General features: G+C 40.8%; 2 protein-coding genes across 2 annotated transcripts in view; one reads left to right on the top strand and one right to left on the bottom strand.

The window, feature by feature from the left end:
- On the bottom strand, positions 1-17,822 carry LOC113442927 (ras-related protein Rab-18-B-like). Its single transcript, XM_087917418.1, has 8 exons — positions 17,417-17,822; positions 15,083-15,238; positions 14,924-14,979; positions 11,828-11,889; positions 8,906-8,978; positions 7,315-7,430; positions 3,421-3,487; positions 1-188 (listed from the first exon to the last, which is right to left on the bottom strand). The coding sequence occupies exons 2-8, from the start codon at positions 15,157-15,159 to the stop codon at positions 19-21; spliced, it is 621 nt and encodes a 206-aa protein (XP_087773544.1). The 5' UTR covers positions 15,160-15,238; positions 17,417-17,822; the 3' UTR covers positions 1-18.
- DUSP3 (dual specificity phosphatase 3) overlaps positions 17,812-27,692 on the top strand; it is a 29,164-nt gene continuing 19,283 nt past the window's right edge. Inside the window, exon 1 of the mRNA XM_026710730.2 lies at positions 17,812-18,011. Coding sequence (XP_026566515.1) covers positions 17,890-18,011 — 122 coding nt within the window. The 5' untranslated portion in view covers positions 17,812-17,889. The remainder of the gene's footprint in view (positions 18,012-27,692) is intronic.

Genomic DNA, 27,692 nt, shown 5'->3' with positions numbered 1-27,692 from the left:
ATTTGAACACATAGGGTGTTAAGCAACAGAACAGTAGGAATTGCAGGCAGCTGCTTCTCTGAAGGATCTGCTTTCTGACAACTTCACTCCCTCTCTTCTGATGTTCCAAAGCTCTGGAGTTTGCAGGATCCTCATGACGACCTCCTCAAAGGCACTTTGCACTCCAGCTTTCATTTTAGCACTGGCTTCTGGAGGGAGAAACAAAACAACAAGAGGTGTCATTTGTCAAGTGAAGTACAGGTGTCCAAATCCAGCCTCTCTGAACTCATCTTCCAGAGAGGTTGGCCTACATTCCTATCTTTTAAAAAAACATTATTAATGGCTAAAAATGATGGGAGTTAACGCATTTGTATAGTGTTGCTTTAAAGAAAGCTTTCCTGCTAAGTGGCCTGAGCAACACTTTTAGCTCCTCATCTACATTTAATGGGGGAAAATTGGGATTAAAAAGTGCTATGGGTATAGTATTACAAATAAGTGTTATACTGTAGATCCCGAGCTACTACAATTCCAAATGCAATGCCAAGAAACTATTTGAAGAGGATACAGTTAAGCAGAAAACAGACAACATAAGGCATCAGAGGACATCTGAGGGCTGTGCTCTGGAGAGTGGGGAGAGAGATGAGGATTTAGCAGAGGAGCATTCATTGTAGGAAGGCAGCCATGATAATTCTATGGTAGACAGAACTCAAATGGCTTATGATCGCACTTTTTCCAACTAACACATTAAAAGGAATGAACATTGACTGGAAAAGATACTGCCAGATTTATTCAGATAGAAGACTATTAAATAAAATATCTTCATCACTAAAATCCTGTAATTGTTCGAGAAAGGATAAATATTCCTACATCTGGGTTTTATTGCAGCAACATTGACATGATTATATATACCTTCATGTACCTTGAAATGTTATGACTTGGGGGGAGGAATCCACAAATCAATACAAGTGTATATTTTAGAGTAATATAAATATCAAGTTGCATATGAGATCTTTCTAGCTTTCTCCAATCAGATTTCTCTTGATAGGCAATGCTATACTATCATTACTCTGGACCAGCATGCATGGTGAGCAACAGATTGGAAGACCCAGTTATGAAAAGCCTAATTTAAAGTTACTTCTTGTGGCAGCAAATTTCTATTTTAGAAAATATCCACTGGAATCATCACTACAGCAATAAAGAGGTATAGAAGGCTCTTATTGCTCCCACCTAGGGATTGTCTGTATGTTTTTAATCCAAATCATATACCCCTAGCCCAACCATTTTTGACATGACTTGAGAAGCATTAGTTTGATCTTGCAAAAGACATTTTAAGTGCTTATAAAATTATGTCAAATCTCTATAGCCCCCATATAAGGTCTTTATTACTATCTCTGAAACACCAGAAAAACATCTGACAAAATTCAAAGTATATTGCTTAAAAGCTTGCCTTCCATTTCCTTTTGAACATTCTACTGAATCTTAAGGGGAAAGTGAGAAGGGTTTAAAAAGTGTGGCCAAAAATAAGCACGTTCCTTTTAAATCCTCTCATATCGTATTTTTCTGGCTGCTAGTTTTCTTCACCATCTCCAGTGAACCAAAGGGAATCTCTACCCCACTGAAAGAAAGCACGAAGCACAGAAGGGGTGAGAAAATTTCTTCTTCTGTTAAAAATTGAGAAGGCTAGCTTCTGGTACTTGATGCATCTGCCTCAGTGTGAATTCCCTAATAGCAAATAACTATTTAAATAAATCAAACTTCTTCCAGGAAATGAAGGGTTACATCCCCCCCCTCCCTTTATCAACAGATGCTTTGCTGCATCAGGCCAAAAGGCCCACCTCTTTCAGCCATTCCTATAGAGGCCTACCAAATGCCTCAGGTGAACCCAACAGTGAATTAAGAACTGAAGAGCGCTATCCTATTCCCTGGAGGCATGCTGTTATTGTTTGAATATGCCTCTCAAGATCAGTATGGTGCTCTCCAGCTCTTATCCTGCTCTTGGGCTTGCCTGAGGCATTTAGAGAGGTGAATTTTATACGAACAGTAAACATTATGTTGCTACTGTTTTATACTAACTCAAGAATGCAAGGGCAGTGCTTTAACTCAGTGATGGGGAAAATAACGTTGACGTTCATTTATGGGATCCAACCTTCTGACACCAACTTCTCTCTGGGCTTACAACAAGGGCAAAAAAGCACAACAGAACTCCACAATGTCAGCTGAGGAAGAACAAGGGGCATGTTTGTGTTAATGTAATTAATTGGCTTGTGAAATTTTTAATTATGCTGCAACCTTGCTCTTCCTAACTGCTGTGTCCAGAAAATAATGAAGGATGTTGAACTCGACATTTGTGGTTTATTGCCTAGTTTTCTATACTGTTCTTTCTGCTATTGCTTCTCCCTCTCTACTGCCAAGAATGAGAGTGGTTGCTCATCAACTAGTTCAGTTCTTTGGCTCTGAAGGGCCTAGCTGTAGTCCAACCCTAGAAAGATCTGCCTCTCTCCTCTGGAAACATTCTCCAAATGTTTCACTATTTTAGTGTATCTTGAGAGAACCCAAACGGGATGTGTGAGAAGGGACTGGCAAGCCTGCCAAACAAAGTCCTAGAGTCAGACCATTCACGTTTTGGCTGCATTTGTGGATGTTCTCCTGGATAGCTGAGGATCTGCAAAGTCACAGGGAGAAAAAACCCCGTTTGCCTGTAAAGAATGGCTCATTCACAAATCAGGACAGGGTCATTTGTATGTGATTTAAACACAATGGCAGAAGGATGCAGACTGGCAATGGGGACAACTAACATGCGGATCAGTGGTGGGATTCAATTTTTTTACTACCGGTTCTGTGGGCATAGCTTGGTAGGCATGGCAAGGGAAGGTTACTGCAAAATCTCCATTCCCTCCCCACCCCACTAACCTGCTTTCCAGCTCCATTCTCCTGTGCAGGGCAACAAAAGGAGACCCAGCCAATCAGATGGGACTTGGGAGGCAGAGAATAGATGGGGGCGGGGCCAGTCAGAGGCGGTATTTGCTGATTCTCCAAACTACTCAAAATTTCCCCTACCAGTTCTCCAGAACTGGTCAGAACCTGCTGAATACCACCTCTGATGCTGATGTTGTTTCATGCCAACTCAAGGATGGACAGACTGTTCTTTAAATGGCGAAAGGCCCTGAAATATCACTTCTATAGTTCTGAAAGGATATCTAGGGACCTTTGCAGGAGCAAATCTAATGTCACTTTCCCTCTCACCTAGGCCCTAGCCCTCACCTCTAGGGCTTAAGTGGGAGGGAAACCTAATCTCATCCCAAATAGGGGATTTTGGAAGGGTTAAAAGGAATAGCGCTAGGAATAGGCTGGGGAGAAGATCTGCCAAGATAATGAAATGATGCTTTTTGCCATGATTTTACTTCTGGAAAATCTGAATATTTCCTGATATTCTTCACATACCTATAAAGAGCATGGAGTGTTTCTGTGCAAATAGCAATCCTTCTCTTCTTTCTACTTCACGGTTGGTCTGTAGATAGGAAGAGAAAACCATCAGGTAATTGATATGGGTATGAAGGTAAGGTAAAGTAAGGCAAGGCAAGGTAAGGAAAAGGCAGGCAGGCAGGCAGGCAGGCAGGAAGGAAGGAAGGAAGGAAGGAAGGAAGGAAGGAAGGAAGGACACTCTTCTAGATTAACACTGGACTAACAATCAAGCAGTAAACAATACCCCAATCAAGGAACTATCAAATCAGATAAACAACGAGTAAACAACAGCCTCATTTTGGAACCACCAAGAACAGTGACAGGGCAAGCCACTTGTATGTACAACAAACCCCATCCCCTTTCACTACTACTAAGGTTACCTAGTCAGGTAATTAAACATCTTCAAGAAAACAGTCAAGCTCGAGACCTCACAAGACTCTCTTCTAAACTGGCAAAAGGCCAGTTACATTATCTTACCAAAGATGCCACTTCCCTAGATCTGACAAAGTTTCATAAATTATAATTACATAGCTATTCCAAACTGCACTGTGTTGGAAAAATATAGAAGCCTCTCTCTGTGAGATGATGATATAGATCAAATATAGTATTTAATGGATGTTTTAACTTAAATGCTGGCAGGGGAGCATACGAAGACTCACACGCCACATTGAATATATATAGTTCACTTACTTTCCATTCCTATCCTAGTAACTGTTATTCTTGCATTTCTATCTAGACTTGTTTTGTATTAACAGGAGCTGGAAATCAACAAAGCCCTGCATAATCATGCATTCCTCATTCTTTCTCTTTACTATATATCTACTGAATACTAATAGAACTGTTATCTCTGTAAAAACACAGTGATAGGTGTCAACACAGTTAATACATTTACAAATTCTTTGTTTTCAAACATTAAAATAGATAGATCTGAATTTTGTATTAAGGTTCCAAGAGCACATAAAGGATGGATTTACTTCTCCCCTATTCTATTTATCGTTCTCTTGAGACTCTTCATTTTCTCCACTGCAAATCTTGAAAATGGCATATGTAAATGTTCCCTGACTAAACTGGTGCTGATGTTCAGTTCAACTTTAGTTGATGTAGAAATCCTCAAATCCTTTATGTTGGTTCCTCTGTACAACAACATCAACAATATCAAAGATTGGCAAGATTTCCTGTCAGACGAAGGAAACACACACAATGTATAGCGCCACTACTGTAATTTAAAGATGATATAAACATTAATGTATTTTTTAAAAAGCTGATTCCATTCATGTGTGCATAAGGTGGCCTCTTGTAGTTTTTGATTCCTGTTCAAAAAACATTAAGTATACCTCTGAACTCCAAAATATTGCTTAGTTGACAACTAATACAATGGTTGTATATGGGCTTCACAAATATTTAACAAGATAATGAAAAAAAATCTTCATGGGAAGAAGAAATTACTAAAAGGACACGCCAATCAGCAGCATGCATAGCTGTGAAAAGAAGAATATAGGTTTTCTGGCTGGCTCCAGTCAATCAGTGCCAAATAAACTTGTTTTTTTAAATAATTGGTAGAATACCCAAAGGTGATTTTCCCAAAAAGCAACTGGGCTTCCTTGATTTTTTTTTTCTTAAAAATTGAAGAAACTTCTTGGATGAGAAGTGAAACTTTTTCAAAGAAAAAAACCAAGAAAGCCCGGTTGCCTTTTGGAAAAAGCATCTTTGGAGCAACCATGGCCTGGATGATTGAGAACCTCCATAGACAACAGGCAGAACAGTTTTCCTGAGCAAAATCCTATTAAAAAGAATGTAAGTCTCAGAACATGGCAGGTGCATTTATATTGATAATCAAATGGGCAGTGAAAGAACCTCTGGAGATGCTTGGCGTTTGTCCATTTTCCTTTGGTCTTGCAACATACCTAAGGCTGATCTTTTTCATTTTGTATACTGAGAATGAATGTTAGTTTTGATGTAATTTTATGAAGAACATGGTAGTATAATCAGAATTAAAGGAAGGAGAGGAATATGCAAAGACAGGCAGAGCAAAAAAAAAAGTGAACTAGAATTGAAATAAATATTGAAACAGAAGCCAAACACGAAAGCTTCCTCAACTATGACTGTTTTTCTTACTAGGGAAGGGAATAAACACAACTCTAGTGTGTCTAGTAAAAGCAGAAACCAAAAAAGCAAACCAAAACATAAGAGTAGCAACAGAGAAACTGCTGGCTTCAGAAGCAGCTTGAACAGATTGCCAATTACATCAGAACAGGAGAAAGATGGAGAGGTCTCGTTCAGGATGCTGAGGTATGAAGGCAGCCGATGCCTCTGGCAAAACGTAGAAGGCAGGCAATAACAAGGAGCAAACATCCAACAGGCTTCTGAAGACTGGAACAAGATTCTTGGTGATAGGGAGAGAGGGAAGGAGGGAAACTAATTACAGCCAGCCTTTCAATCTTCTTGTTTACTTATTAACAGGCTCTGTGTTTCAGCTCTACCAGAGGCTGCACGCTATGTGCATTTGCTATCAGGTAACCTAAAATGTGGGAGCATTTTTAATCTAGATTATATACAATTTTAATTATTCAGAGGACCATACATTGCAAGGAAAGGCTTTTTTTGTTACAATGATCATTTTATTGTACAATCTACTTCCTATTTTCCCAATGCATTCTGTAACACACACTTTCACTTCATAGACTCCTTTGTGTCACTCCCTCTATTTTTCTTCATTTATTTCCACAATTCTCTGTATTTATGTTAATTCTTTCACTGCTGTTCAGTCATTCAGTTATTTCCAAGTCTTTAGGTCCCAAGAGTATTCATTCACCAAGACTGTCTATCATAAATTGCTTCTCTGAATTTTCTGCTTGTATTGTTAGTAAATGTATGTAGCTACCTTATTGTCTATCAATTTTTTTTTATTTTTGTCTTCAATTTTTCTAGGGTCTTCTCCAATGACGTTTACCTTCACATTATATGTCCAAAATATTTAATCTTTACCTTTAATATGAGTGTTCCAATGGACAGACTGGTTTTATATCATTTAGTTTTTGAATGAGTTTTACTCATTGCTGTCCAAGGTGCTCTCAGCATTTTTTAGTATCACTTCAACTCAAAGATCTAACAACTTCTTCATTTAGTTATTCTGATTATTTATATTTCATAGCCATAGGTTACATCTAGAGAAAGCATAGCCTTGACAATATGTACCTTTCCTCATTACTCTGCTTATACATGCATTAGCAAACCTAATCTAATCTCCCATTTATGGATCTCTTGCATCCCAGCAACATAAGTGAGTCCAAAATTTCCCAAGAGTCTTTAGTTTTCTGACTTTTGTTAATTCTGTTCAACTTCTGTCTTCATGTGTCATATAGGAACAGCAGATCAAAAATCAGTAAGAATCATGGGAGGAAAAAAAATATTCATTCTAGGAAATGCTGAGCATTTACACTATTGTATTACAATCTGAACCAAATGGGAACACTGTGTGAGCAACCGGATCTCAGGAATATTAGCAAACAAGTTTTATGGTGGGAAATGGTTAAGAGAACGAGGTTCCTTCAGGAGATCAGTTGCAGAATATGACAACCACAAATATCCAAAGAATAAATATGTCAGCTCTCCTGCATTTTGGGGGGGGGCAGTATGTGAAGGTCCTGAATTTCCCCTGGTTGTGGGAAGTTTGAATGCAAATCTAGACCCCCACAAAAATATTATGTCAGACAGTAGTAATTACTAATATGAAAGAAAGGAAGAATAAGCAATACATAACAGAACAATATTAAACTGAATTAAATTGAACTCGTCTCCATTTCCCCCCTAGTTCTTTCCTTGGCCACCTACTTTGCCACACAAATACCAAGTTTAACCCTACTAAAAACTTACCTCATCAATTTTGTTGCCCACCAGCATCTTCACGACATTTTTCTTGGTATAGATCTCTAGCTCCTGTAGCCAGCTTTCCAGGCCCAGAAACGTCTCTCTCCTGGTAACATCATAAACTGCATAATGGTGCAAACCAAACAGATGCCTTGTGTTTACATAGGAGAGCATTTTCAGTAACATAAAAAAGAGATCGATCCACTTCTAGTTAGATGACATAAAGTGACTGGGTGGATAGAACCACATCTGTTTCTACTTAGGTTTATGAGCAATCTTGGACTATGTCCCAATCGTTTCTAGCAACTAACCATCCTTAGTGAGTTAGTGGGTTCATAACATCTGGAGGGATCTAGACAAAAGGGAGGCTTTTGTGATAGTCCCTGCAGAAATTAACCCAAATAATGTACATGAATGATGTATATCTAATGCCTATCAAACACTTTAGCCTTCAAGTACCATTGATTATTGAACATGTCCAATGGCAAGTAAAGATAATAGCTCTGACTAAAAACATTTGAAGGCCACCAGATTTCTTCTCTGCTGTTACTGGAGTCAAACACAGGTACACAGAGAAAAATCTCAAAACTATCCCTAAATTCAAGAAGAAAATGGAAGATCCTGGCCTCATTTACCTGTGTGATGAGGGCACATGCACCCTGCCTCTTTGTCCCATCTATGCCAGTCCTCCTCCAAATATTGCCCCCCGCCATCAAGCATATCTCTCCTTGGCAGCCATCAGTGCTAGAAAGTTATTCTGTACTTTCCCCCTTATTGTAGGGGTACAAAACAGCAGCTTGTAGACTACTGTAGTACAGGTTAAATATACTAATGTTGAGAACCAGCTTTTCTTCCCAGACTGCAATAATGAAATATGGGACTGCTGTGACTTTGCTTCTGAAACTCATAAGCAAAATGTGAGTTCTCAAGACTTTCCCCATGATTCATTATTATTCTCTCTCTCTCTCTCTCTCTCTCTCTCTCTCCCTCTCCCCCCCCTCCCCCCATGGCAGTTCTGCTCCAATTCAATTTCTCCAGCATTCAAAGGGCGGTGTTTTATATCCGCACAGAGGTACTCTTTCCCCTCGGTTAATGCAACAGAACAGTAATCATTGCACCAAATAGGGTTTTGGATTATTAAGCCCACATCTATTGCATGTAATTAATGTCAAGCCATAGGAGATTGTCCCCGTGTGACAAAATCACTTTGGGAACATAGCAAAATATTCTGAAGGGGAAATGGAGGATGGGGATATTATAGCCATGTTAAAATACTCTGCAGAGTTTAGCTTAACTTGGATCAAAGCTTAAAAGTCTCATGTTCTTTACATCTCCATCTGCATCAATAGAAACATCCTGTAAATCAAACTGAGGGGAGTTTGGCTTTCAAATATTTTAAAGTAACATGAAACTCTGCTGAAAAACAGCCACTGCTAACAGACAAGTCAATAGCCTAGTAGCAAATGCCATCAATTGTTCTTCAGAGGCTGCGGTGCCAGCTACCCTGAGAGGAATATATTTACTTTTATTTACCTTTGCCCTTAATGTGTTTGGTTTCAGTAAGGTTGATTATGTTCATATTTTGACTACTACCTACCTAAAATTATACCTTGAGCACCTCGATAATAGCTTGGTGTCAATGTTCGAAATCTTTCCTGCCCTGCTGTGTCCTGCAAAAGAAAACAAAGGTTTTATTTAAAGGATAGTTTAAAACTCTGTAGCACAAACTTTAAAAGAAAGTTAAGTTTTGCAAGAAGTAAAACTGCCTTTAGGATAGCTAACGTATGTGCTCAAGATTGGGAGGCCCTAAAGCTGAAATCTAAAATCATAATTGGCCATCATGGGCTCTAGGTTTTTACCATAAAACAATAATTGTCTATGCCTGACAACAAAATACATGTTTATGGGAAGAAATGTGAAGAGGCAAGACAACTTGAGATATATTATGTACTGTAAGATTGCATATGTTTTTCCCTCTGCATGTTCTCCACAGTTTCAATTCCAAATATGAACATGCACAGCTATGAAATGGATACAGCCGCCTATATATTGGGAAAACAAGCTCCTGGCTTCAAGATTTGCATCTGATGCTGGGGGCAGAGTTGAGGACTGCTCACAGTTGTTTTGCACATACAGACACACTTATATATAGATTTTCTATGCCCCTTTTGCAGGGGTGGGATTCAAATCTTTTAACTGATTCTGTGGGTGTGGCCTAATTTGTGGGTGTGGCTTAGTGGTCATGTGACTAAATAGGCATGGCTTGCTGACTGGGTGTAGTTTGGTGGTCATGTGATTGGCTAGGCATGGCCTGTATGTAAATATTCTAAATATTTATGTAAATATTGAATTTTTTATTAAAAAAAGAGCAATTTTTACCCAAAATCAGGCAAAGCAAGCAGGCAGAGTTGCTCACAGAATCACAGATTCATTCAGAGATCTATCTTTCTGCCATCGGCTACCTGAGTCTGTCACATAAAATTTGCTTGCAAGCAAATTCATAAAATTTGCTAGTAAATAAACTCACAACACACCATGTATGTAAATATTGATTTTTTTTATTAAAAAAGAGCAACTTTTACCCAAAATCAGGCAGAGCAGTCAGGCAGATTGAGTTGCTCACAGAATCACAGATTCACTTAGAGATCTGTGTTTCTGCCATCTGCTACCTGAGTCTGCACTGAATAATAGAAACTTCAGGCTTAGCTTTGTTTTTAGGTTAGCTAGAAAGCAGGAAATCTAAATCTCCTGGCACAGAAGAACAGCTGATAGTTGGAGAAAAAAAAGGAAAGATAGTAACTTAGCAGGCAAGTCTAATGGTGTGCATGCCAGGTAAGGAGTGAGGGGATGGGACAAGGCCAGCCAGTGGCGCGATTTGCTGGTTCTCCAGCAGATAGTATCCCACCCCTGGTGAGAGTGCATCTTGTGCATGTTTTTAGACCATTTCCAAAAAACCTTAGCTGGGCCGCCCCAGACAGCTGACAGTGTGTGCAGCGTTTCAAACTCCTCTTCTTTCCTGCTTTTTCAACCTCAGCTGTGCTGCACAAAGCAGCTGAGGTTGAAAAAGCAGGCAATAAAGGACAGCCAAGAGCCCAGGCAGGTGGCTAGGCCAAACAGAACAGCAGACACCAAACCTGTTCAGTGTCTGCTGCTCTACAGAGCTACTGGTTCTATAGAACTGGGCCGAACCAGTAGCATCCCACCCCTGCCCTTTTGAGAAAGTCTTAGATTCTCTCAGAATACCAGTCAAAGGCTCCAAAGTCCTGATTTTTAGAGAATTCTATGGCCAGTGAATCTACAAGAAAGATGCTGGGATTACTGAGCTGCTTTATAGCTGTTCCAACTTTTTCTTGCAAGACTCTGTAGCCATAGAGTTGTATGTTGAAAGGAAGAGTATGGTCATAGAGCCTTGCAAGAAATTTGCAGCAACGAAAGAGCAGCAGAATTAGTTATGTAACACTGATTATTTAAGAAACCCAAACTCATACCTGTGCAAACATCCTCAACAGCCATCAAGTATTGAGAAGCAAAGGAAAATCCGCCAGGATTTTGAATAATTAGAAAAACAAACAGGGAAAAGTCTTAATGGAAAAATTATAACAGAATCATACAGATTCTGTATTTCTCAAAAGTTGGATTTGCACAGTATCAATACGCCACTGTTGATTTTAAAAAATTATCCATCTCCCACTCGAAGCAAAGGGCAAGTATGAGAAGACATTATATGTGTATGAGTCACTGCAGTACCAGAAGTTAAGAAGATATAATTATCTGGAGGTTTCCAGGTAAAAGTGCAGATCTGGTTACAGATTGTGTGTGTAATTCCTTTGCCACTCACAAGGCAGTAAACATCACTGCCCAAATGGTTTACTGTTTCTTTGGGCCGAGAGGGGCAGCTGTGTTCTCACTGAATTCCAGCTCACCTGCCTCCCCCCAGCTCCTATTTTTCTTCCTTGATCAATTGCTTTGAAAGGGAGAGATACAGGCCTGGGAGAACCGAACCAATTTATTTATTTTGGAGAGAAAAGAGATGTTTTGGTGAGAATCTGGGTGCAGAACAAGACAGTTAAGCCCTGCTGATTGGTGATTTTCTGCTCACCTACAGAGCCAAAGGGCAGCACTGATTGGCTGGTAGTTCCCTGCATGTAAACATGCTCCAACTTTGTAGTGGTCTAATTTCTGAAAAGGTCTGAAAAGAACAGCTCAGAATAACAGAAAGTGCACTTTGAATTGGAATCTGAAGGATATGAGGGTGGGAAAACTGGTCATTTCTATGTATGTTATGCAACACTAATGATGGTTTCAGAAATATGTATTCTTAGCATAGATCGAAAAGACATTGCTTTTTCATTCTTTCTTTCTTTTCTTTCTTTTTCCCTTCCTCCTTTTCTTTTCCCCCTCCCCTTGCCTGCCTTGCCTTGCCCTCCCCTGCCCTGCCCCCCCCTTTCCTTTCCTTTCCTTTCCTTTCCTTAGAAAGACATTATTTTCCTCGATTGGAAAAGGAGACTGTACGGCTTACCCATATTGCTAGCTGAAGGGGAAAATTCCCAGCCACCATCTTCTTCACTTTAAAATCAACACCTAGTAATCAAACAGATAAAGATAGGATCAGCAAAATACCCCAAGCCCTTTGTCCCTAACCTGATACCTGAGAGCAACACTGTGCTGATGACAAGCTGCTTGACAATAATAGTCAATGGTCTAACAGAGCAAACAAATATAAAGTAATGCAGCATTAGGCATAACCTGCAGTTTTAGCAAAATCCCCAATTCTCAGTAGTAATGGGGGCCTTGAAGAGTATTGGGAAACTGCAGTCCTTATTTGCTTCATGTAGTTCATACTTTTTAAAATTAAATATCTTTTTCTATTACTGCTTCTGGTGCTCACATAGACCCTGGAGGCCATCTTAAAAAATAAAATAAAGGATTGATGCTTTTGTTTTTTTTGGAAACACGCCGTCTTGTTGAATGGATGATTTGTGATTGGCCACATCTACCAGAGCTACTATTTTGTACGAATGTCTATAATACATTCTTGAAGTTCCACATTGTCCGCTGGCTCAGTAAGGCTGGAAAACCCTGGGCTAAGCCATCAATGTTAGTTTATAGAAAAAACATGGCAAGCCAAACTAAATAAAACTATACTGTAACGGTGGTGATATACTGTATGGATTTTGCCACAGAAATAATGAAGAATCGGAACAGCAATCTAAGCATGTCTGGAAAGTAGCTGATTAGAAAAGCCAGTGTAGGGCATTTAGATCAGTTCTTGGAGATGTGAGTAGAATATTCTTATCCAAGTCATGCCATTTGTCAAATAGCACTGCATCTAGACTATGGATTAAATGCAATTAAAATAGCATAAATATACACTGCTCAAAAAAAATAAAGCGAACACAAAAATAAGACATCCTAGATGTGAATGAATGATATATTCTTATTAGATACTTTATTCATTACATAGTTGAATGTGCTGACAACAAAATCACACAAAAATTATCAATGGAAATCAAATTTAGCAACCCATGGAGGTCTGGATTTGGAGTTACACTTAAAATTAAGTGGGGAAAAACACTACAGGCTGATCCAACTTTGATGTAATGTCCTTAAAACAAGTCAAAATGAGGCTCAGTAGTGTGTGTGGCCTCCATGTGCCTGTATGACCTCCCTACAATACCTGGGCATGCTCCTGATGAGGTGGCGGATGGTCTCCTGGGGAATCTCTTCCTATACCTGGACTAAAGCATCCCCCAACTCCTGGACAGTCTGTGGTGCAACGTGGTGTTGGTGGATGGAGCGAGACATGATGTCCCAGATGTGCTCAATTGGATTCAGGTCTGGGGAACGGGCAAGCCAGTCGATAGCATCAATGCCTTTGTCTTGCAGGAACTGCTGACACACTCCAGCCACATGAGGTCTAGCATTGTCTTGCATTAGGAGGAACCCAGGGCCAACAGCACCAGCATATGGTCTCACAAGGGGTCTGAGGATCTCATCTCGGTACCTAATGGCAGTCAGGCTACCTCTCGCGAGCATATGAAGGGCTGTGTGGCCCCCTAAAGAAATGCCACCCCACACCCTTACTGACCCACTGCCAAACTGGTCATGCTGGAGGAAGTTGCAGGCAGCTTGGAGTTAGGTTGTGTTGTTTAAGTGTTCCCTTTATTTTTTTGAGCAATGTATTTTGTTACTATACTTTGTGCACATTTATTCATACAAATTCTGATCTAGTCTGTATTATCCCAACTTGGATGTTTTTTCTGAAAAGCTACGGTTAATTCCTTTTCAGCCACTAAATACAAATTACAGTAATCCTCAACATACAACCATATTGGAGTCTGCCCATATGCTTTAATGAACGTAAAACTTCAATCACATGTTTCACCAAATTTTATGTCCCTTTATGTCCTTGTGGTGGTCATTAAATGAATCACCACTGTGCTGCAAATGATAAGTTCAAACACATGCTTGCAGGGGACCTGACTGTGGGAACGAATCCATGTTGTAAATCCCATTTTTTGGGTTGTATTTTTAAATGATCCCTAAGTGATCAGCCATAGATCAAGTACTACCTGTATATTGACATCACAAGTTAATTTAAAGAGATGGTTAATCAACAGAAAATACTGCCTCCCAATCATTTCTGGTTGTAAAACAAATTTTGGGTACAAATTTCAATTTTTGGAACTGTAGCTATTTCAGGTTTGAGCATCATAACATGCATCAAAACTGGAGCTGCCAAGGAGCTGCTGATCCAGTTCTACAGAGGAATTATTGAGTCTATCATCTGCACCTCTATAACTGCCTGGTTTGGTTCTGCAACCCAACAGGACAGACACAGACTTCAGAGGATAATTAGGACTGCAGAAAAAACAATTACTACCCATCTGCCTTCAATCAAGGACCTGTATACTGCACGAGTCAAAAAGAGAGCTGTGAAAATATTTACAGACCCCTCATATCCCAGACATAAACTGTTTCAACTCCTTCCCTCAAAACGACGCTATAGAGCACTGCACCAGAACAACTAGACACAAGAACAGTTTGTTCCCGAAAGCCATCACTCTGCCAAACAAGTAATTCTCTCAACCCTGTTCAACTATTTACAAAGTCTGCACTACTATTACTGTTAATCTTCTCATCACTCCTTATCACCCATCCCCTCCCACTTGTGACTGCATGACTGTAACTTTGTCGCTTGTATCCTTACGATTTATATTGACTGTTTCCTAATATGATTTGATTGCTTATTATACCCTATGACTATCATTAAGTGTTGTGACTTATGATTCTTGACTCTTGACAAATGTATCTTTTCTTTTATGTATACTGAGAGTATTTGCACGAAGATAAATTCCTTGTGGGTCCAATCACACTTGGCCAATATTCTATTCTATTCTATTCTATTCTATTCTATTCTATTCTATTCTATTCTATTCTATTCTATTCTATTCTATTCTATTCAAACATGAGGAACACTAAAATTGTGTGTGTGTGTTTGTGTATTTAATTAAGATGTTTAGATTGGCTATCAAGATGGGAGGCTGCAACAGTCATAATTCTGCCCCCTCCCCAGTCACCCCCTCCCTATATATGAACAGGCAGCATTGCTCACCAATAGTTGGACTGAGGTATGGCTCAAACGTATCTTCAGCAAATCTCAGCAAAAGGCTACAGAAACAGAGAAAAGAAGAAAAAGGAGTAAATCACAGGGACCGTCTATCTGAAACAAAGTTCCCCAATGCTTTCCCATTCTGTGACCCTGCCCATGCACCTGGATTTCCCCACTGCGCTGTCTCCAATCAACAATAGCTTCAGAGTTGGCAGAGGTGCAGTGTCCTTCCGTGCCATGGTGAGCTTATTACCAGATGTACAGGGAGTTTAGCAGAATGAAAACAAGGATGCCATCTCAACATCCAAGTCAAGAAAGCTAGAAAGAAGGACAAGAGCAAGAATCAGAAGATAATTCACTGTCATTTCTCCCATCTTTTCCTCCAGCAGAAAGAATGAATTACACAGTCCAGGAAGATAAAACTGGAGCTTGGAAGACATATTTGCAAATTAAAAAGTTAAAGCTTTGAAGAAATCTATGCGATAGGACAAAGAAGGTAAAGGAGTTCCAGAAGATCTTATTTGCTAGTGGTTGCTGACTGTATGGGGCAGAGCTCATCTCTGTTTTGAGGGCCATTGAGCCAGGGATGTCTGAAGATATTTTCGTGGTCATGTAGCCATTATGACATTATGGAGCATCCTTCCCACCGAAGTGGTATCTATGTATCTACTTGCATTTGCATGCTTTCAAACTGCTATGATGGCAGGAACAAGGCGAGGACGGAAGCTTATCCCATCGCATAATGCTTGGGTCTTGAATCTGGGCTTTTGGTTTTTCCAATCAACAAGCCCAGCATCTTAACCATTAACCATCATGCCACCCAAAGAAAAAATAAAGAGAAATCAAAATCTGTGACAAGATTTGAAGGCACTAAAGATTAAGACTGTTAGAAGAAGAAAATATATAGTTGGTTGATCAAGGTTAAAATAAGATTGCTATTTTCGGCAACTCTTTATGGACTTTCTGCTGACATCAAGACTGAAATGATTATGTTTTATGGATTTGTTTGTAGATAAAGAGCTTGAATATGGGGTGTATATTTGTAACCTTAGAGGGCTGTGAAGAATCACTAAATGTGTTTATAATTCTTGCAATGAAGGTTGAAAACCACATTTTTATATATTTTTCTCTTTCATTATTAAAATCTTTTTTATACATTTTTATTTTTTATTCTTTTCTTTCTTTACATTTAAATTGTATAATAATCAAAATTCTTAATAAAAACTACATATATGCATAAATATATATACATACACAGGTAATCCTCGAGTTACAACCATTCATTTGGTGACTTTTCAAAGTTATAGCACTGAAAAAAATGACATATGACTGTTTTTCACATGCCTGTTTCGGCATGCCCATAATCACATGATCAAAATTCAGGCACTTTGCAACTGGCATGTATTTATGACAATTACTGTATTGGGCTCATCTGATCATCCTTTCTAACCCTTTCCAGCCAGCTTCCAACAAAGTCAATGGAGAAGCCAGACTCGCTTAATAACCTCATGATTCACTTAACAACTACAATTATTTGCTTAACAATGATGGCTAAAAGTTCGTAAAATGGAGCAAAAATCACTTAGCAAAGGAAACGTTGGGCTCAATTCTGGTAGTAAGTTGAGGACCCTATGTGTGTCTGTGTGTGTCTGTTTTGCAGAAATGATGAGAAATTATTCCTTGAGGATATGCTTTGCAGTTACCAATTTGTAAAAATAAATCAGACTTTAAGTATTGCCTCTTACTTTGCAAAGGAAAAAATGAATTCAATACGGAGAAATGTACTCTATGCATGTTGAAAGACCATGATTGTCTGAAATGAATTGCAATTTATTGAAGAAACTATAAACATACTAATGGGATGTTTTGTGACCATATCAATTATTTTTCACACTAATCTACACAAGAGTACTACAAAGATAAAATGAGAGTAGGAAGAATCATATAAGTCATTTGTAGTTTCTGGAGGAAAGAAAGAAAATAAACATAAGACAGAAATACATTTTTTAGGAAGCAAGTTCCCCTAAAAGCAAATAACTTCCACTGCAGCTAAAATTCAAGTTGAACAGTTGCGACACATAAAACTATCTTATCAACTCAGTATAGTCCAGCCTAATGGATCATGTGAACACTAGTTGTAGAATTACTTTATCTTCATTCTACTGTGCATATTCAGAAAATTGGGTTATCTAAGTGAAAAATGTAAACATCTGCTGAATTTTGTATAGCTTATTTACACATAATTGGAACATCTCATAATTTTGCAACGCCCTTCTAAAGATGAGAATAATATATTGCTGATAGGTTGACAAACCTGAATATGGCCTGTCGGGTAAGATCAAGAATGGGTGGAGTTTCTATAATATACATGTCCTTGACTTTGGGGGGAAACAGTGGGGAACAAGGGCCTCTCATCTAGTGTGAGGTGTCATTTCTCTGGTACAAGAGAAGCGTCAGACAAAACGTTTGAACTTTTGCTTTAACAGCCCTGATTACCTTTACAAACCAGGAACTAGAGTTTCCCTCCAAAATCGATCCTAAGCACCTGTAGCATTAAATGGTAAACATTAAGAACAAATGAATCTGGAGCATGCATAGTACACATAGGCAACGTGCGTGGTCTCTACCCAGACGGATACTATGGGCCTCTGAACTTGTGCTCTAAGTCATTAGGGAGTCGACCCTAAATATGCAATTTGGTGCGAAAGAAAAAAAAAACCCTCCCAGGAAAAATGAAAGAGAGAAAGCCGTCTCCCTCCCCAGGAAAAACCGCACGGTCCCTTTAGGACGGCCAAACTCCGAGGGCGGAGTCCCCCTAAGGCGTATGGTCTAAGCTCCGCGCCATTCCCTCCTGGCCAGTTTGGGAGTTGCCGGCCGTGCACCAGCTGATCGCGGCCCCTCCTATCAGGCAGGACCCGAGGAAAAGAGCGTGGAGGCGGCCCTGCCCATATCGGCGGGACGAACGAGCCATGTCAGAGTTCCAGATTTCGGTGGAAGAGCTCAACGACCTGCTGGCTAACGGCAGTGGCTGTTACAGCCTCCCCAGCGCGCACAGCAACGAGGTGGCGCCCCGCATCCACGTGGGCAACGCGTGAGTTTCTCCCCCGCCTCCGTGCATGGGAGAGAGAGCCCACCCGGCTGCAGATTGTAGGCCTGAGAACTGCCCGAAGACCGGAGCGGGCAGAAGGCGGCATAGCGTGAGGGAGGGCGGGCGAGAAAATAGCCAGCTGGCTAAAGGCTGGAAAGAGTAGGTGAAAAGGTACGCCTCTTCTTGGTCGCCGGGAGTTGGCCTAGTAGTAGTGCTACTAGCGATTCCTAGCCATCTTCAGTTAAATTTAAGTCCTCCGTATCTTGCCAGAAAGTATGCTCCAGATATGTGAAAAGGCTGACATTCCCATCATCCTGAGCCCATGTTGGACTGGATATTGGGGATTGAAGGGTAACCTGTTTGGAGGACACATGACAGTAAAAGCCTGGATTAAATACTTAAATACAGGACATACATTCCTTGCTCTATGTGTTTGTGTATATATATATATACACAAACACATAGAGCAAGGAATGTATATATATATATATTCCAAAAAAGCCATATATATATGTATGGCTAAAAATGCTCCTCCTGTGCTATACAAAGTGGGTCGGGGAAAGGTGGGGGCTGAGTTTAAAATTTGGTACTGCCTGATTTGGAAGCTCACTTCATGTCACTCTTCTCCAGCATGTTGTCCTCCACCTATGATTGGGTTATGACTTAAGAATTGCTATTTGGAGGTTGTGGAAAGATGTTCTATGCAATCTTTTTCCCATCACTTATTGTGTTGTTAACTGGGAGTGCCGGCATGGTGGAGTCTACAGAGAGAATAAGAGGAGCTAGATGATACCACATGCATGGTTACATTGTCATGCAAATGTCACAACTTTTGTATTATATCTGTACATGATTACATCATTTGGTAGTTTTTTTTCACAATTCATTTTGATATCTTGGCTTGTTACAGACTCTCCTGAGTAGCAGTGAATGTATCTGAAGAACTAACCATGTCCTCTATTCAGCAGTGGTCATGCCATGTGGAATAAATACTATCATCTATATTCTGCTACTGTGTCTATATGTTCTCTGTGTCAAGCCCATAACTTGGTTATTTTTCTTTTAAAATGGATTTCATTACTTGGAAACCTGACACTCTGCTTATTTAAGAACTAGGTAGACCCACTGGATTGAAAATAGAAAAATACTTTGTCAAATATTGAAGGCATATTTTCTTCAAGGAGAGAAAATTCTCCACATCTAAAATGTGTAACTCATATTCATAAGTCTGAGATAGACATCAAACAATTAACCACCTAATTTAATTTTCTACAAACTCATATCCCATGATTAGACTTGAAGGTGTTTATTTTTTTTGCTGGAGCGCAGGATGACTTAAAACACATTTATTCCTCAGCTTGCAAAATCTAAAAAGAGCATTTTATTAGGAAGTAATGTTAAATGGGCAAGATTCTCTTGGGTAGGGTTTGATTCCTAGTGAGGACACAAACATAGCCATAGAATTTTCATGGCAGTGTTGCAGATGTAATTGTTAACATATTTTGAAGATTTTTAAAAGTCTTTCTCAGGCTAGCTTGTAGGCCTGGAATTTTCTACTGATCTTCTATCTAAGGATGAACCCAGTCTGACTCTGTTTAGATGTTTGAATTTGCCAGGGCAAATTCATTACTGTGATCTGGATTAGGTTAAATTGATTTTACTTTTGTTTTCTATGTTCCATCAACTTTGTACAAGTCTATATATAGAAAGATAAAGTTTGTGAGAAACATTAATGGTATCTGTTGAAACAGTCAGTGATAATCTCCCCAATGTTTCTGTAACTAATACAGTGGAAGCTTTGGAATTGTTTATGAAATGGGTTGGAGCAGTGGTCACCAACCAGTGGGCTAGGGACCACTGGTGGTCCACGAGAAAATTTTGGTGGTCTGTAGAGAAATGTCACCCCCAAAGCAATTAATCCAGGCTGCTGCTTTCCGCTTCTTTCTTCTGCTTTTGGCTACACACAAGGAAAACAGCAAAAGTCTTTCTTTCTCTCCCCCGAACTCCACCAGAAATGAGTCTTTGGGACCATGCAAGGCATCCTGCTCCAAGAGGCTGCGCTGGCTCATTTCTGGTGGAGTTTAGGGGAGAGAAAGAAAGACTTCTGCTGCTTCTGCTGCTTTCCTTGCATGAAGCCAAAAGTTTCTCTCTCTCTCTCTCTCTCTCCCCCCCCCCCGCACACCCAAGAAACAGAACTGGAGATGGTATTCTGTTATCCCAAAAAAAGAATGGGTTGGGGAATTTTTCTGCAGACTTTTTTGGGGATTTTCCCAGGGTCCCTGGTCCACAGGATTTAAAATTATAAGTTTGGTGGTCCCTGACGTCCAAAAGGTTGGCAACCCCTGGGTTGGAGAACTTGTTGCCTTTCAAATTTTGCTAAACTTCAACTCCCAGCAGTTCAACAAACAGTGCCAAAGGAAGTGACAGGAAGCTCAATAATTTGAGAACCCATAGAGTTTCTTTACTCCTAGGCTATAACTTGGCTGCCAGAGGAATCAGTGTTGCCTTCCTTCAAAGTGATGGGTGTTTTTTCTCTCCAAAGCAGTTTTTGTCCAAATAAGGGCTCTCCAGATGTATTGGACTACATTTCTTTCCAGTCCTAGCATATATAACCAAGGCTAACGAAACTATTACTTAGGGAAGCCAAAGACTGTGTCAGACTGGGTTTCCCTATTTTATTCTGGCCCACAAAATGTTTGTTTCCTTTGGGTTACTTTATCTGAGTTGTGGTAATTGTTAGTAGGAGTATGTTAAAAGTAAGTATTGTTAATAAAAGTAGTATGTTAATAAAGTATTGTTAATAAAAGTATGTTAAAAGTATTAATAAAATAATATGTAAGTATTAATAAACAATATGACATTTAGAAAAGTTGAACTAAAACTAATACCACCATTAAAAAGTTTGCAAAGACTTGCCATTGTTCTATCTAAGAAACTATCTAAAAAGATCTGCTTTTCTTGGGCTGGCAGTAGCTTTCATTCTCTAAATCAGGTGTGTCCAACCTCTGGTCCATGGAACACCTGTGGCCCTGGAAGCTAGTAATGCAGTCTCACAAGATAATATAAAAATAAAGGAAGTTGACTCTATGTATTAACTATTATGCATATTTTATATATAGTCCAAGACAATTCTGTTTATTCTTCAGGCAAGCCAAAAAGTTGGACACCCATGCTTTAAATGATGGAGCTTGATCTGGAGTCTGTTACAAGCAAAACATTTGCTTGCTTGTCCTATAAGTTATAGTATATGCATGGCTCTCCATGAAGTCATCCACAGTGACAAGATGAAAATAGATTAGCTGTTTTTCTGTGGCAAAAAATTGTTCCAGAAGTCCATAAAATAATTGGCTGCATGTTTAAAAAAAATATGCTATGTCACTTTCCAGAAAAAGTGTTACAGTTTATTCTGTCACTTCCAATTTGTTCAACCTCATGCTGATGCTCCTGTTGACCAGGCCTAGTTATAGGTGTTGAGAAAAACAGTAAAAATTCCCTTGATACTAATTTTGACTCTTGATAATTATATGTATAATATCTGTGAAGTTACCTTGGCAACTGTGTGGAAAAGGTTTGCCTTTTTTGCAAAGTGCTTTTTTAACTTCCCATTTTATCTATAAGTTCTGATGGTCTCAAATTATGATGATTGTTACGTGAAGCAACTATGTGATCACCTCGCATAACAACTACCCTGTTCTAACTGATATGATAGTTAAGCGACCTCGTAGGTCATTAAGCAAAGCATTGGGTACCTTAGAAGTATGAGATGCACAGGACCAGACCCCACTCTTTCGGGTTTCCCAAGGCCTTCTCCATTCCCTAAGATCCCCCCACCTCCCCATCCCTCAAGGGCCCCAGAAGGCCTTGGGTCTGCTTCCTTTTCCAGGCCCTCATAGGCCTTCCCCCCCCCCATTGGATCTCAACAGGCCTTGGTTCTGTCTCCCACCCTGTTGGGCCCCACACTTTCCTCCCCACTTCCTGCCACCCATGCACTTTTCAAAGATCTCCACAGCTCCTGACTGGGGTAGGCAGGCATGCTATCCCATCCTACAGCATCCCTGGGCCATGTGGCTGTATCCTGGAAGCAGCTGCCTTTTTTTTTTTTTAATTGCAAGAAACCGGCTGTTCCAAAAAGGCAGCCATTTCTAGAAGGCAGTTGTGTGGCAACTTTGCTTCCCTAACTGCTGCAGTGTCTGTAACTTTGAAACAGGGTCATAAATAGCTTTTGGAGGTAACCATAACTTTGTTTGCTAGGTGATCAGTTGTAAGTTGAGGACTAGCCGTAATTCATTAGGTTTTAGTGCTTAATAATTTAGATATGAACAGCCCTAATGTTTTCCAGATGTTTTAACTAATAATTCCTGTATTTCTTAATTACTAGCTATGCAGATTGAGATTTATGAGAATGCTGTATCAAAATATCTTGGTCTGACAATCTATGCTGACTTGCAATATTTTGGATTGTAGAAAGTTAAATTATGAAATCCCTGATTCAGCATACTGATATAGCCACTGCTATTCATGAGAAGTCCTGCAAATATAGCTATGATCTGCCTCTATTTTTAGGCAGCATGCCCTTTCAGGCTAAGAATGCCTAGACTTTGAAATTAGTGGCTTTTAACCCAACAAATTTTGAAAACTCAATCTGATGCAGTGCCTGGATAGATATTAATACTGGAGGGCTCCTCCTTTACAACTACTTTAGTCCTTGCAATAGGATCATGCGTCAGTTCAGCAACACACCGAGACATGGTTTGTACAAATTAAGTCTCACTGTCTAGATCATAGTTTGATTCTCCAGATATAAAGGTCTTGCATTTTTTAAAAGCTACTTGCCTGTTGTCCTATTCACCCTACTTTGCATTTCTGTTGTTTTCAGCGCAAAGATTTGTTTAGCCTGTTTGTTAGTCGGTGCAGGGAACTTCCCAATCAATAATTAGCACAAATTAAGATGTTGCCCCAAATTGTGTTTTAATATAACATATGTGCTTTGCTTTTGATCAGTTCTTTTGAGGCAGCCATGATAATGTGTATTTGTTACATTGCATGCATTTGTAACTAGCAATTTGCCCATCCAGTTCTCTTAAGGAAATTGAACAAACCACTGCCCATACAATAGTCTTTTGCAAGTCTTCTTTTCTCTGGCTTGCCTCAGTAGGTGGAAGCACCTAATTAACTCTGGCTGGTTATGAAAAGTTGAGTAGGATTGAAGCAGATTTGTACTTGGGATGGGCCCCCCCAGGAGATGTCAGGATTGTAAGCTGGACACAGCATTCGGCAAGAAAACAAGAGGAAGTTTTGATTCTGTGGTGTCTATGAAATTACTCTGAATTCATTTGAAATTTACCTTTTCCCTAGGGCTGGTAAATCTTGGCAGTTTTAGCATCCATTCACTTAGTCTCTTTGACTGACAAAAGAAAACATATTTTAATATGTTACCAAAGGTGGTATCTTAAAAAAGACATTGTTTAATTAATATAAATTCCTTAATATAGATAGAGTTGTTGGATAAATAGGTCAGTTAGGAATTTTAATGCACTTAAAATTAAAAGTGAAACTCCATTGAGTTTGAAGCATAGAAAGCGCAGGAAAACTCTGGTTCCTGCATAAAAGAGGTAAATAACCTGAGGAGTTGCTAAAATTAAAACTGAATCAAATTTAATCTTAGAGATCATGATCTCCTGGCCCTCCTCTTTCCCTACATAATTTATACTTTCCCATCATATATAACAACCCTTTAAAATGAAAAAAAAAATGCATCTAACGTCCCACTTCTTCCTATATTTTTGAAGCATCCATTGTTTCCAAAGAAAATGAGAGTATTTGGCAAAGCACAGTTTTAACCAGTATCACTCTAAATATAAGGCAGCAGAGAGGCTTTTCTTTAGTAAATCATCCTTCCATATAGAATGGATATATAAGAATGTAACATTAATTAGGCAGATATTATAATATCTTTTTATTGCAGCTTGAACAACTGTTATGCCTGTTGCATACTGTAATACTAAAAATATTGCTGTTTTATAATAAAATTCCCACTGGATTTGACTGAAAATGCAAATTCTTTATTGCTACTAGTAATAACATTGATTTTAGAAGCCGATAGATAGATAGATAGATAGATAGATAGATAGATAGATAGATAGATAGATATAGATATAGATATAGATATAGATAGATAGATAGATAGATAGATAGATAGATAGATAGATAGATAGATAGATAGATAGATAGATATAGATAGTAACCCATTTAGAATAAGATCAGTTCAAGAAAGAAAACATGGGATCAATTTGTGATGGCTGAAATAATTGTTGTGCTGATTACAGATATATAAAATTTCACATGACTTTACATGGAAAGAACATAAGTATGTTATTCTCCTCCATGCTGCATCGAGAGCCCAGGGTGCGTTGACTCCTTCCTATGATGTCATTTAGCTGAGTCTGTACTAAGATATAAAAGCCAGCCCCAGGGAGAGACCACAGCTTTTGACTCAGCTCCTTTCAGTCAGTAGCTGTGTCTCTGAAAGTGTTCTGTAAGATAGCACTCACCAGCAATCTTCAGTACTTTTTCCTTGCTTCAAGCAGCTCCCAGGGATCTGGGCAGCTGCTCTTCCAGGAGAACAGGGCCCTCTCTCTTGCAATGTTGGGAGCAGAGTTACCAGAGCTCTGTAGAGCAGGGGTCCCCAACCACCGGTCCCTGGACTGGTACTGGTCCGTGGATCATTTTTTACCGGGCCGCAAAGCTTGGGCGCCGCGAGGGAGAGAGAGGGAGAAAAGAGCGCTACGGTATGCCCAGCGCTAGTCTCCCTTTTCCTCTCCTTCTCCCCCGTCAACCAGACACACGCAAACACACAGATAAAGCTGTTGCTGTTGCTGCTGCACCACGACCTGGAGGAACAGATTGAGCACAGGCGCTGAAGGAGCGCCATGGCGTCCGTCGCCAGAGCGCAAGGAAGCAGCAGCAGTTGCGGCGGCGGCGGCTGCGCCTCCGACTTTCCCGAGGAAGGTCATTCCCTGACCAGTCATGCTTCCCAGCCCACGCTTGCACCCCTCACCCCCCTCCACCGCCCACTTCCTCACAGGTGGAGGCGGGAAGCTGTGAGGAATTTGGGCGTGCTTTCTAACCAGCTGTGCCAAGTCTTTTTTTTTTTTTGCCCGAGGCTGGAAAGAAGGGTGACGGGTCACTGAGGAAGGTGAGAGAGGCTGAGAAGGGAGAGAGAAGCCCGGCTAAAGCAGCTCCGCGCTGCTTTAGGGACTAGTAGTAGAAGGCGGCGGTTGGCAGCACTTGCCACCAGGTGATGCTTCCGGGTTTTTAGTTGGAAAGTGGCATTTGGGTGCTCGCGCCTTAGTTTTGTCGAAATGGGGGGCGGCTTTGAACGAAGAGCTGTCCTGATGGCGGTGGAGTCTCATGTTACTCAGGTACCGGTCCGTGGAAGAATAAATAATTGTGAAACCGGTCCCTGGTTCAAAAAAGGTTGGGGGCCACTGCTGTAGAGGCAAGCTGGGCAATGTCTGTAGCCCTCCCTCACGCCTGCAGTTTTGAGCAATCATAAAAATGATCAGCAAACCGATAAGAGCGCAAGCCAGCTGATTGTGTGGCTGGCGGCTGCATTTTTCCCTTGCTGACTTCGCTTGGGGTCTGCATAGCCAACGAGCGATTCTTCGATTTTGGAGCCTGTTTCTCCTAGTCAGTGGCCCTCTTGGATTGAAGCCTTCCACCACAAGGTGAGCAGCCATTTTGTAAACCTGGGGGCCATTTTATACCCTAAAGGACTTAATAAAAATTTCTAAACAGTTTCTTTCTAATGCAAGAGCCTTTATTCTACAAATGAAGCAAGATAAGGCTCAGGCAGAGCTTCCCCCCCCCCAGGGGAACAGTCTCTTAAGCCCAATAAGAGAAAAAGACATAGGCAATGCACCCAATCAGTCCAGAGGGAGGTGGCTGCTAAAATCAGAGCTAAGGCTCTAGCCCCTAAGAAGGCAACTCGGGCTGAGTTGAGGGCAGAGAAGCGCAGTCATGCAGCCCTAGAGAGGCAGTTCAACAGAAGGGAGTGCAACTACAGCATGTTTCAGGGGATACTCGTGGGCCCCAGAGGTGGAGAAGTTATCTATGAGACTTTCCATCCTCCATCTTGGTCTCCTGAGGCTCTTGCAGTACAATCAGATCCTCAGGATCTGGGCCTTATTTCCAACAGGCTTCTGGGCCCTATGCTCCTCCCCCTCCCTCCAGGCCTCGAACCTCTCCTCAATCTAGGCCTGAAGCCACCTTCACTCCCACAGCAGCGGGCCTTTCGCCTTCTGCCTCTACCTTTGAGCATAGACCAAGGGATATCCAAGTTGTAGTCTCATCAGCCATTAGGCAGGGATTGGCTGAAGGCTTCAAGCAAATTCTTCGACATCTGGAAAGGGTTCAGGCCCTTCTCCATTCTCAATCTATAAGTTCTTTGCCTCATCACCCTGATTTACACAGGCCCCAGGACCTCAGGGTCCATTCTTCTCTACCAGAATGAGAGGAGGTTGATGAGGAAGGAAGGGTTTCACCATCTGAACACAGTTACTCCTCTCGTTCAGAGTGTGAAGAGGGTGAGATTTATGACCAAAATCTTTCAGAGGAAGAGGCTTCTTGCCCAGAGCAGACATCCTCTGCATTGGTCTTCAAACCTACTCTCTTCAGGTCATTACTCAGCAAGGCTTTGGTTACTGCCAAGCTGTCGCCAGAGGAAGTGGCTCCCGAGCTACAAGGAAATCCCTCTAGCCAAGGGGACTTGCTCTTCTCCAAGCCTGTAGTGCATGCAGATTTTGCCTTCTTATTTTGTTCCTAGATATGGTCAAGGAACAGTGTGCTTCCCCTTCAGCAGGTCCTCACCCATCTTCTCTGGATAAATGTTTCTACAATGTCAGCGCAGCTCTGGACAATGCCCTGGCAGTGCCTTCTGTTGTCATTCCAGTTCTGGCCTCGTTCTCATCTTCTGGCACTACCACGGAGCCAGAAGATATCTTGAAACTGGATGATAAACGTTCCGAACAGACCTTCAAGCGCAATCACCAGGCCGCTGCATGGGCTGTTCAGGCTTCAATGGCAGCATCTTTTTTCACAAGGACATTCATACGGTGGCTGCGCCAACTCCAGAATAGATTGCCTGCTTCTGACTTTTGGTCTCACCAAGACCTTAATAAGATTATCGCAGTGGCGGAATTCACCGCAGATGCCACTCTCAATTCCGCCAAATTTGCATCCAAGGCCATGGCATCATCAGTAGCAGCAAGAAGACTTTTATGGCTCCAAAATTGGCAGGTGGAGTCATGCCGAAAATGGAAGCTGGCTTCAGTTCCATTCGCAGGGGATAAGCGTTTTGGCGATGCTCTGGAACCTTATCGAAACCAGAGGTAAACATAAAATTCTCTCTTCTTCTGGGAAGAAAGCCGACTATCGCCCTGCTCCTTATCGCCCTTCTATCTTTTGAGCGGAGACCTCATCTCGCTTCCCCCGCTCTCAAAGGCCGTACTCCGAACGCCAAGACCAACGTGCGGAAGCATCTGGCAGACAACAACCTTCTACTGGTAAACAGCCCTCTCGGGGGGGAGGGGGTCATTCCTTCTGTCACTCTAAGTAATCCCTCGTTCTCCCCACCCATCGGAGGTCGCCTAGACTTCTTTGCCTCCAAATGGGAGGAGTGAACGA

This window comes from Pseudonaja textilis, chromosome Z (assembly GCF_049901715.1).
Source record: "Pseudonaja textilis isolate UNSWEBS1 chromosome Z, rPseTex1.2, whole genome shotgun sequence".
NCBI classification, from domain to species: domain Eukaryota; kingdom Metazoa; phylum Chordata; class Lepidosauria; order Squamata; family Elapidae; genus Pseudonaja; species Pseudonaja textilis.
This window is presented reverse-complemented; position numbering and strand designations above follow the sequence as displayed.

Excerpts from the sequence above, each read along its gene's own strand:
- LOC113442927 (XM_087917418.1), bottom strand. The coding sequence starts at position 15,159 with ATGGCACGGAAGGACACTGCACCTCTGCCAACTCTGAAGCTATTGTTG. Across the intron at positions 14,980-15,082 it reads AGCGCAGTGGGGAAATCCAG|CCTTTTGCTGAGATTTGCTG; the intron begins GTGCATGGGCAG and ends CTGTTTCTGTAG. Across the intron at positions 11,890-14,923 it reads ATACCTCAGTCCAACTATTG|GTGTTGATTTTAAAGTGAAG; the intron begins GTGAGCAATGCT and ends TTTGATTACTAG.